Source organism: Poecilia latipinna, unplaced genomic scaffold (genome assembly GCF_001443285.1).
Source record: "Poecilia latipinna isolate Pla-1442-1.1 unplaced genomic scaffold, P_latipinna-1.0 Scaffold543, whole genome shotgun sequence".
Taxonomy (NCBI): Eukaryota; Metazoa; Chordata; class Actinopteri; order Cyprinodontiformes; family Poeciliidae; genus Poecilia; species Poecilia latipinna.
The window spans coordinates 161359-173046 of NW_015113159.1; the positions used below are offsets into that span (position 1 = coordinate 161359).

The 11688-nt window shown below is 45.9% G+C and overlaps 1 protein-coding gene across 2 annotated transcripts in view; it reads left to right on the forward strand.

Annotated features, from left to right (window-relative positions):
- kifap3a (kinesin-associated protein 3a) overlaps positions 1-11688 on the forward strand; it is a 36308-nt gene that overhangs the window by 3788 nt on the left and 20832 nt on the right. For both annotated transcript variants that reach the window (XM_015041227.1, XM_015041228.1), the window contains exons 2-11: positions 541-672; positions 1232-1377; positions 1448-1506; positions 1587-1728; positions 2059-2158; positions 2343-2467; positions 2546-2644; positions 2744-2922; positions 4522-4684; positions 7934-8034. In XM_015041227.1, coding sequence (XP_014896713.1) covers positions 541-672; positions 1232-1377; positions 1448-1506; positions 1587-1728; positions 2059-2158; positions 2343-2467; positions 2546-2644; positions 2744-2922; positions 4522-4684; positions 7934-8034 — 1246 coding nt within the window. The remainder of the gene's footprint in view (positions 1-540; positions 673-1231; positions 1378-1447; positions 1507-1586; positions 1729-2058; positions 2159-2342; positions 2468-2545; positions 2645-2743; positions 2923-4521; positions 4685-7933; positions 8035-11688) is intronic.

Consider the following 11688-nt stretch of genomic DNA (forward strand, 5'->3'; position numbering starts at 1 on the left):
AATAATTAATTAATTATAATATTATAATAATATAATTAATAATTAATTAATTATTAATATTATTATTATTATAATATTATTATTATTAATAATAATATTATTATTATTATTAATAATAATAACAACAATAATTTACAAAGGTGATTTGTAAATTACTTTTCTTTAAGTCTTATAAAAAATATTTATATAATATAAAAAATTTTAAATATTTATATATTAAAATAAATATTTAAATATTTATTTTATATATAAATAAATATTAATATATTTAAATATTTAAATATTAAATACTTAAATATTTATATATTTATAAATAAAAAATATCTAATTTTTGCATAAATTCATTGATAAAATCAATGAATTGGGGATGAAACATTTCATAAAACCCATGAGTATTTGCTGAATATTGGCATTCATTTAAATGAACGGTGATGTTGGTGCATAATATTTCTATAAAGGTAAAATAATAGATATTTTTGGGGTTAAAATCTGAGAAGTACTGGATTTTATTTTCTCCACTTCCTGTTTCTTGGCCTACAGGAGGGTGAAGGGATGCTCTCTGGACGTTCACCCCACTGAGAAGGCTCTGGTGGTCCAGTATGAGGTGGAGGCGACCATACTGGGAGAACTGGGAGAACCGATGGTGGAAGAGCGCAAAGACTGTCAGAAGATGTGAGGAAATTAAAGTGTTGAACTGAAATGATTCAATTTTAACTTGGGATGAACCGATCCACGTAGTTCACTTCTGATGCTGATATCTGAGGTTTAGTATCGGCCGATCTGTTACAGAAGAACAGATGAATTTACTTAAACTTATTTTTTCTAACTGAAACTTAAATATACTGAATTACACATTTATCTGATAACTCTGCACCAGTACGGCTCACCGAAACACACCAGCAGCTTCACCAGCTGGTCAAACAACTTTAATTTGTTCAGTCAGTGAAATTAGGAGCAGATCAGCCAAAGTAAAAGAAATAATAAAGAAACTGAAACCGACAGAAACAGCAGGTTTAGTCAGACATGTAAAAATAAACAGTAACAACAATCCTTCTTTCTAATGGCTCAAAATTCTGAAAATAACTTAGAATAAATAATACAGAATGATGTTGCAGCAGGTATAGAATGAGACTGAATAGATCAGCATTTAACCGAAAATATCAGGATGATACAGATATTATTATCTCATCTCTAGTTTTAATAGCTTTAATAAGTCGAGCGTCGGTTCCAGGATCCGTCTGAAGAGCCTGAACGCCAACACGGACACGGCTTCTCTGGCCCAGAAGGTGGTGGAGGAATGTCACCTGATCCATCCGTCCAAGCTGGCCGAGGTGGAGCAGCTGCTCTTCTACCTGCAGAACCGGAAACAGAGCAGCGGTACCAAACCCGCCTCACTTCCTGCTCGCTGTGTCTGGATCCCGCTCTCAGCTGATCCATCTTTCCACAGACAACCAGGAGAAGAAGAACATCTCGCCTCGGGACTTCACGCCGTACGCCGGAGTGGAGGTAGGAGCCGACGGTGTGACCGCCGCCGTTCCTCTGCAGCGTCCGGGTCAACCGGGTCAACCTGTTCCCCTCTGCTGCAGCTGGACGAGGAGGCGAGCATCGGCAGCATCGACGAGTACGTGGAGCTGCTGTACGAAGACATTCAGGAGAAGATCCGTGGCGCCGCACTCATCTTCCAGCTGGCCCGTAACCCGGACAACCTGGAGGAGCTGATGCAGCATGGTAACGGTGACGCAGCGCGGTGTAACGCTGACGCAGCGCGGTGTAACGGTGACGCAGCGGTGTAACGCTGACGCAGCGGTGTAACGCTGACGCCGCGGTGTAACGCTGACGCAGCGGTGTAACGGTGACGCAGCGCGGTGTAACGCTGGCGCAGCGCGGTGTAACGCTGGCGCAGCGCGGTGTAACGGTGACGCAGCGCGGTGTAACGGTGACGCAGCGGTGTAACGGTGACGCAGCGCGGTGTAACGCTGGCGCAGCGCGGTGTAACGCTGGCGCAGCGCGGTAACGCTGGCGCAGCGCGGTAACGCTGACGCAGTCTCTGTGTTTCAGAGGTGGTACTGGGAGCGCTGGCCAGAGTGCTGAGAGAGGACTGGAAGCAGAGCGTTGACCTGGCAACCACCATCGTTTCCGTCTTCTTCTGTTTCTCCAGGTAAACGCAGGAAAACGTGGCGCTGCTGTCAGATATGAATAATTTTAGTAATTCTGTCCGACCTGAAACAGGAGAAGTTTGGTCTGATTTCACTTGGTGAGATAACGTATCTAGTGTATGTAAACTTGTGGTTTCACTGCAGCTTCCAGGTTTAGATTCCTGGTTGCCTCTCCTGTCTTCCCAGCTTCTCCCAGTTCCACAGCCTGGTGACCCACTTCAAGATCGGCGCCCTCTGCATGAACATCGTGGAGCACGAGCTGAAGCGCTTCGAATTGTGGCAGGACGAGCTGCAGAAGAAGAAGAAGGCCGATATCCTTTAGGCCCGCCCTGCAGCCGCGCAGCTGATTAACGTTCCGCCGCAGGTCTGAGCTCCTTAACGAGATTCACCTGACGAGTTCCCCGACAACCAGAGTCTGAGGAAGGATCACGACAAGTCGCTGAGGAAGTACCAGAGTCTGCTGGCCAAGCAGGAGCAGCTGCTCAAAGGTCCAAACCTCCAGGCCTCCAGCTGTGACCTCCAGCTGTGACCTCCAGCTGTGACCCCGCCCAGCCAGGTGAACCTCTGTCTGCTCCTGGTCTCTGCAGTGTCTCTGTATCTGCTGCTGAATCTGGCTGAGGACGCGCGGACGGAGCTGAAGATGAGGAACAAAAACATCGTCCAGATGCTGGTGAAGCTGCTGGAGCGCGACGACCAGGAGCTGCTGCTGGTGGCCGTGTCCTTCCTCAAGAAGCTCTCCATCTTCCTGGAGAACAAGAACGACATGGTAACAGAAACATAGAAATCTACAAAACAGAACAACATGGTGACAAAGAGAGAAGGAAAAACAACCACATGGAGAGACGGAGGGTTTCCCTTCTTCTTCTTCTGTTGTTGTTGTGTTTATTTCAGATGTAGTCTCTAGAAAACATCTGTAGGACCTGAACGCATTTCTGTGGAACATTAAACAACGTTGTAAAAGTGACTGACAGCTTACAGCATGTTGGTTAAAGTTTGTAATATTTTATGTTTACACCAAATTAAAAAACGACGTCAATAAGTTCAGATTAATTATGGAGGAGCTTTGATTCACAGAATCAGTTCAATTCAGACACACTCGAGATTTTCCCTGCAGGATCAACTGTTTAGAGTCAAACTACTCAGACTTTGACTAGGACACTCCATAACTGTCTGTTTCTTTGTCTCTTTTTTTCATTTTTGTGCCTTTCTGCGTTTTCTTCCTTTCGTTTTTTGTCCCTTTCTTTTGGTCTGTTTGTTTTTTTTCTTTTTTGTCTTCCTTTTTCTATCTTTTTGTCTTGTGCTTCTTTCTTTCTTTCTTCCTGAGTTTCTCTGTGCTGTTTGGATCAGACATGTGGCTTTCTGAGGCCTACTTCGTGCCGTCAGACGGGTCCAGGCCTTCATCAGGGTCAGCTCCCTCATCCTTTCTCAGGGTTTCGTTAAATCGCCGTTCGATTCCCTTCCTGGGCTTCAGTTCTTCCTCGTTTCTCTCGCAGCCAGACGTGAACCGGCCAATCAGAACACAGACCTGCTGTGAAAGCTTCACCTGATTGGCTGTTGAAGTAATTTCTGTCACCTTCTGCAGTGAATGTGGATCTTTCCCAGAATCCACCTGGTTCTGATCAGCCGGTGGGTTTTTATCAGAACCAGACCCATTTGGACCCGATTTAATCTGCATCTTTGATTCAGAGTAAATGTCCAGCAGGAAGGTTCTGGTTGGTAAACGGGTCGGGTGTCTGACCCGGTGGTTCTGCTCAGCGACTGGACCCGGGTCGCTGCTGATGGAAGCAGAACTCCGGCTGTAATTGATCCAGGCTGCAGCTGATTAAGCTGCTCTGCTGGTTTCCCACACGGTAGCAGCAACTGGTTTAACTGGGAGCAGGTCGGGTCAGAGCAACTTCTGAACTGGTGGCTCCGCTCTGATCCGTTCAGAACCCGGGTCCACTTCTGAGCCGAGGCGTTCATCAGCTCAACATTTCCACCTGCAGGACGGGAGGAACAGCCCAGGTTCTAACACTGGGTAGCAACCGGGTTCTGGTTCTGGTTCTGGTTCCGGCTCCTGTTCCTGTTCTGGCTCTGGTTCTAAACAGGAAGCCTCTGTGTGTCTCTGCGGTTCTTTTTCTCCTCCCCCCTCCTCCTCCTCCCCCCTCCTCCCCCTTCCCCTCTCCCTCCCCCCCCTCCAGGTATGTAAACTTTAGGCCCAGGGCCCTGACCTTCGTCCTCCTCCTCCTCCTCTCTGTGGAGCCGTTCCTTTGCCCTCCTGGTGTTGCAGAGCTGAGCTCCTCCCAGCCCGTTTCTGCTGTTTTTGGTCCTAGTTGATCGGGCCGGATCCGGCCGTGTTCTGACCGCCGGTCCCTGTCCCCCCCAGGCGGAGGCGGCCGCCGTGGAGAAGCTGGCCCGCCTGCTGCCCTGCGACCACCTGGAGCTCCAGAGCGCCACCTGTCGGCTGCTGCTCAACCTGTCCTTCGACGCGGCGCTGCGCGGCCAGATGGTCCAGGCCGGCCTCGTTCCCAGGCTCTCCTCTCTGCTGGGTAAGCGGTTTCCGTGGTTACGGGCATCTCGGCTGGGCGGAGGCTCTGAAGCGTCTCCGGGGGCGGATCCGATAGCAGAACATAATTAACAGAATATATTTGTTAGAATAACATGGCAGAACCTCGGCGCTCAGCTTGTTTTTGTAGCAGCGAGTCGGAGAAGCAAAGGAGTCTTCAGAGGTTCGGGGGGCAGGAAGTTCCCTGAAATATCGCGCCGCCTCACAGTTGTGACACTGTTGGGTCGGCCTGAATCAGCGAGAGTCCGCTGGGCTCCGCACGCCGACGCCGGCGCCATCAATCATCCGCCGGCTTCCCGCCTTTCATCCGCCGCGCGGCGTGAAGGCCCCGCTGCTCCTGTAAGGAGAGGAGAGCCTTTGTGTCCAGACCTGACGAGAGGTCGTGACCCCTGGAGATCAGATCCCCTCCCGTCTGGTCCAAACCGCCGCCGACCTGAAGGAAGACCTGAGCTCCAGTGCTGATTCCTCCTGCTGGATTTTTCCCGCCCTGGGTGACTCTGGACCAATGTCCGACCCGTCTGCTGCCGCTGCTGAGCAAGCTCTGCACCGGTGGCAGCTTCTCTCCCTTCAGCCACAGACAGCAGAACTGGCTCCCATCAAGTCAGACAGCAGGGAGTGAAACATAGCGATGAAAATGAGCCAATCAGAGCTGCGATGTGGAGGAATGTCGATGTGACCCTTTAAAAATGCAAACATAATTTTTATAAAAATATCTTAGAAATCTGCCAGTTTTAGAGAATCATAATGATTTTAGGTTTTATAATCAAGAGAAATATGAACATTTTTACTATAAAATTAAATTTTTCTCTGCAGGATGCTGATATAAAATTATTCCAAAGAAACTAAATATTACAGGAAATAAAACTGGCCAAAGCTGCATTTATTATTTTTATATCTATATTTCAAAACATCTGTTGGTTTTAAAGATTCTGTGGAAAGTCCAAAGATCCGCAGACAGCAGATCCCTACAGGTAGACGTAGATATAGATGGCATAGATTCTGAAATCCTGACAGTTAAACTTACTATTACAACAATAAATAATAGAATTTGTAGTTATTTCTTAATTCTACATAATATAATCAATATAAATTTGGACTGAAGTGCAATAAAACTTGACCTTTAATCGGTTTCAGTCCAATAAAATCAGGAATTAATCGTCTTCATTTGTAAAAGTGGGAAGACTGATGATGGGATGTCTTCTTCCTGGGAATAACTTTAAACCAGTAAACCGTCCCGTCAGTTTAGGCTCCATTCACACCAGCCCAGTTCACTCCAGTCTGTCTGTCTATAAACTCTGGTCCAGTTAATGAGGTGTGAACGCTAAGCGACCTCTGACCTCTGGTCCTCAAAACCTCGTCTGGGTTCGGTTTGAATGTGAACGCCAAGCGGACCGGAGACCGCTCCAAAAGCAGGAAGTGGACTACAGCGCAGGGCATTATGGGTAAATCCAACCAAAGCTAACGTGCTAGCCTAGCGCTAGCAGCAGAAATGGCTCCTGGTCTTTAGCCTAAAGAGAAATCCTCCAACCGCTAAAATCTGTCGCCTCCATCTTGTTTCCATCTGGTGAAGAAGGAAGTTGCTCTCAGTGTCTTCAGAGGTTTTTATGTTTCCTTCAGTGGTTCTTGGTGCAGCGCCCCCACAGGCCAGGAGGGGAACAGGTTGGTTGGACTCAGAGCCACAGCAGCTGGAGGTGGAGCAGAAGTTCTGGTTCCAGTAGAACCAGAACCAGAACAGTGGACCATCAGGAGGAAAACACCTTAATGTGTGTTCTGGTTCTGGTTCTGGCTAATGAGAAGCAGATGTTCTGAAAACTGAGACTGAAACTTATTAAAGGCAGTAAAATTGATGCTTCCTCCTGGTTTCCCAATTAAAGTGACAGCAGAACTCACCTTCTCTCCCTGGGCCCCATCTGGTTCTGATTCTGACCCGCCGTACGGACAGGGACCGGTTTAAACCGGGTCAGGCCGGTGGGCGGGGCATGGCAGGGCGCTGGTTCTGGTTCGGTGATAAACCGCTCTCTTAACACATCAGACTGCACTCTGAGGCCCGTTAATTCTCCGGGTCAAACCCATAAAGCTGCCGGGTTCTCTGCTGGTCCGGTCCAGTCCGGTCCGGTCTCTGTCTGCCTCCCTGCAGCTGAGCTTTAAACATTAAAGATTCTGCAAATCTAATGATCAATAATCAATAATCAGGCACCAACTGGATAAAATACTGTCAGATAAACATTCAGCAGGAATTTATAACCTCCCCAACAACCCCAGGAAAATCCTCAAAGGTTTTAAACATTAAATAAAATCAGTTTATGGAAAACGACGTCTCTGTTTTAGACCCTCAGGTTTAATTCTCTGCCTGTAAATATGTTCAATACACAAACAGTCTGGCATCGTGAGCCCCATTGTGTTTTGGAATAAATTCATGGTATTTTTACATTTCAGTCTTGCATATTATTATTACTACTGTTATTATTGTTATTACTACTATCATTGTTAGTCTTGTTTTTTATATTCTGTTTTTAACTTTTAGTTAAAGATTCTGCTGTTGCACCTGAATTTTCCGTTTGCAGGACAATAAACGCTGCTTCTATTCTTCTACATTTACTTGTTAAATTGATGTTCATTTTATTATTTACCTGCATCTGTCAGACACTTGGAGCAAGTTGGAATAGTAACACTGAATCAGATTTACCTTTGAAAATTCATGAAGAAAACAGCAACAAACTGCAGCAAACAACAGCAAACCGCAACAAACTGCAGCAAACAGCAGCAAACAACAACAAACTGCAGCAAACGGCAACAAACTGCAGCAAACGGCAACAAACTGCAGCAAACAGCAGCAAACGGCAACAAAGTGCAGCAAACGGCAACAAACTGCAGCAAACAGCAGCAAACTGCAGCAAACAGCAACAAACTGCAGCAAACAGCAACAAACTGCAGCAAACTGCAGACCTTTAGGACCAACGTAAAGATGAAAGAAGCCCAAAGTGTAAAAACCTGTTTGTTTTGAGCCGACTGTAGTTTTCTGTTCTTTACTTTCGGCTGCTGAGCCGTGAGAAGCTGCAGCCGCCTGCGGTTGACCTCCGACCCCCGGCTGTTAAACAGTTCATTCAGGCCGTTAATATTTGTCCAGGAACAGTGGGCCCCTCCTGGATGTGGTCGGCGGCGTCCTGCGGCGCGTTGCGGGACAAGCGGTCATTCATGGCTGACCCGCCTCCTGCCTGTGTTTGTGTTGCAGCTGACGAGGCGCAGAGGCAGCTGGCCATGTGCGTCCTGTACCACATCAGCATGGACGACAGATTCAAGCCCATGTTTGCTCACACCGACTGCATACCGCAGGTAAGGCTGGCTAACGTCGAGGCGCCCGCAGACCGAGGCGCCCGCAGTTAGACACGATGGGAGGGAACCCAGCCTGACACCGGTTCAGGTTCTGGGTCCATTTTCCTCTTGACATGTTTGACATATCAGCTTTAAACTTAGGATTAGCCATTTTAAGGGGAATATAAATGATTTCCAATGAATCTGCAGACACAGTGGTGCACCAGCAACAAAGAGCCGCAGTTTATATAGCAGCGTGCAAAACCCAGCTTTTATTTTGATAGTCCACTCCAAAAACAAATTGACAAATTAGCATTAATATTTAGCTCTGACCTAATATTTACAGCTGAATATTTAGCTTACTAGTTAGCTTGCTCATTAAATATTTAGTTTGGCCAAAGATTTAGCTAGCTTCAAACTAGAAATTTAGCTCACTCTTTAATTTGAAGCTCACCAAATATTTAGTTAGCAAGCTAAATACCTAGCTTGCTAATGAAATAGTTAACTAATTAGTTGCTAATTAGGTAACTAATTAGTTAGCAAGCTAATTACTTAACTTGCTAAGTAGTTAGTTTGAAGCTAAATAAATATTTACTTAACCAGCTAGATAATTAGCATCAAACGTCAGTTTAAAACTAAATACTTAATTAGCAAAATAGTTATTTATTTTACAAATTACATGTTTTGTTAGCAAAACTGATTTTATTTGGTATAAAGCTAAATATTTAGTTTCGAGCTGGATATCTAGTCATGCTAAATATTTACTTTGCTAAATAAGATTTAATTTAATTTGTAAAATTAATCACTATGTTGCTTATTAAGTATTTATTTTTAAGCTATGACATTTATAAATGCATTAATAAGTTTGACTTTTAAAAATCCATCCCTTTTCCCCCTTATAGCCTAAGATATTATGGTGATGTTTTCAAACGGCTCCCTGCTCAGAGAGAAGGAACATTTGTCCAGGTTCTGTCTGCGGTTCTGATCCAGATCAGTCCAGAATCAGATTCCCTCTGTGGGAAAACAAAGTTTCCCCCTCAGGCTCATTTGCTCGCAGCGTTTGGAGCGTTAGCTGCTGCGATCTGGGCGCCGCGCTGCGCTGCGGGCGCTCCCTCCTGACCCGGCCGACCCGGTCGCCGGCCGACCCGGTCGCCGGCTCCTCTCCTGTCAGCCGATTGGCCGGCGCCGCGCGGCGTTAGCTTGCTGGGATTGGGTGTAAATGCTGTCCAGATGTGGATGTGAGGCTTTGCTGTTTGTTCAGAAGGTCGAGTCGGCAGCAGATCAGAACCTCGGCAGCGTGACCAGGATGTGACCTCTGACCTCGGCCCCCCCTCCCTCGCTCTCACTGATCCTGCTGAGAGACTTGGACTAAATGAAAGAGATGAATGTTTTTTCTCACATCCACAGCAGAGATCCTCAGACTTTTAGTTTTAGTTTGAAGAGGAAGCAGAGCGTAAAATCAGACAGATAGAAATATTCATTTCAGTCTTTGGGGAAACTCAGCATAAATAAAGATGAGCACATTATCCTGAAGAGAGGACAGAACATAAAGATGTGATTATTGTATTTCTGTGGGTCGTTTGCAGCCCAACGGAAAAGGAAACGTGACTAAAACAGATCAGATTGTAGGACGTTAGCAGCTGATTGAGGCTCAGGCGTCATGGGTTAATACGTTAACAAGGTTTGTCTTCATTCAGTTTTATGACCTGAACTTTTTAATTTTACGTGATTTTCTTTCATGCCTTCAGAATCTGAGCTGTGAGTAACGTGACATGAAGGAAACATGGAGGTGGTTTATCTGGTAGTGATGACGATATGACAGGTTTAATGTGAAGTTTTTACTGACGTGGGAAGTGAAGCTCGGAGGAGCGTTCGGCTTCCTGAATCGGTTTTCTGCAGATGTTTTCCTCCGTCTGCTCTGTCGGCTCCTGAAGGCTCTGCTCCAGCCAAACATCTGAAAACATCAGTTTCATCCATTTCTACAGATTCTCAGTGGGATTCAGGTGAAGGGTGGACGTTTATCGTATCATTTAAATTTCTTCTAAGTATTTTGATTTATCGTTTCTTTGTTAATTTTCAATTAATATTTAAAGTACCCTTTAATTGTCCTTACTGTCAGGATTCATAGTTTTCTTTTTTCACCAGAGTTTAATAAAAGCATCAATAAAATACCAATAAATTTGGAAATGCAGTCATGTTGAAGCTGACTGGTCCTGAAGACGCGTTACGGATGGGAACGTTTTTCAAGTGCGACGTTTGTGATTGTGGGGCTATAATCACTGTGACACACAGTCATACAGTTTCCTAAACTTTTATTATAACAACATTACCACCAAATATTATGATAAAACGTCTGAGTCCATACCGCCCCTAATTAAGGTCTGGACTTTGACTAGGCCATTCTAACCCAGTCCATCATGTCTTTGACTGGATGTCCTGCTGGAAGGAGAGAAAGGAGGAAGGACACACTTTTCCTTCTGTTTGTGTTTGTAATGTGAAACAAACATTGAGGTTCAAAGGTCATGAATACTTTTCAAAGCACTGTAAACATGCATCCTGCCTGATTGTTGACTTTAGTTCCAGAAAGTCTCTGCTGACTCAGCAGATCCGTCCGGGTGTGAAAACATCAGTAATAAGCTTTTCTGTTCCCACCTTTCCTCCACGAGGCTCCGCCACTGATCTGACCCCCCCACCCTTCAATGGGGTCACCGTCCAGGAGCAGCAGCGAGGCGGAGCAGGCTGCGGGCCCCGGCGGCCCCCGGTGGCCGTCTGCGGTAAATGAGCAGACGCAGGTGCCAGAGAGTCTAGACGAGGCTGATTTGGGATCCGGGGCCCCCGGTATGTGATACCTAACCCCGGCCCCGCTGACGCTCCTGATGCTCAGCTCCTCACAAGAGGAGGAAGAGCTGCACCTCCTCCAGACCTCCTCCTCTCAGCCTTCCCTGTTTAATGTGAAATCAGACAGAGGAGACGGGTGGACAGATGGGAGGATTAGCATGAACTAGCAAATTGAACTAACATGAACTAGCATAAGGCGCTAGCATAAGGCGCTAGCATGAACTAGCCGTCTCAGCTGCAGATCTCCAACATGTCCGGCTTTAATTATCATGTTTCTACTGAACTAGAACCTGGAACTGATTCAGTCTGACTGATTCCTTTAGAGCTGCAGCCTAATGATTCATTAACCGGTAATTTATTAAACTGTGGAGGTTATGATCAGTTATTATTATAAATCTCTGGTATCTCCATCGTTGTCTTTTTTTGTCGTTTGGATCAGATTACTGATGAGTCGTGAATGTGAAGGAAGCCTGAGCGCTGATTCCTGCTGGGTTAGCGCAGCTAGCTTCAGCTCCCTCAGCCTGGATTCATCCGTCAGACTCAGACCTGTTGGGTTTGTTCATGATGATAAAAACAAACAGCCGGGTTGAAACGAGCTTCTGCAGGACGTCTGATACATTTAGCATTAAACCGATCGCATCAAAGTTTTTTAAAGGTTTTGTTGGCTCTAGTGGCCTTCAGCCTCAATACATGGGCTGTGCTTTGCCCCTGCACCACCACAGCAACCCATTAAATTATATTTTTGAGTTTATTGATATTTATTGATGCTCTCATGGAAGCAGCAGCAGAAGAAATGATCAGAGTGTCGGTTCAGTCTGGAGGAGTTCAAAAGTCTTT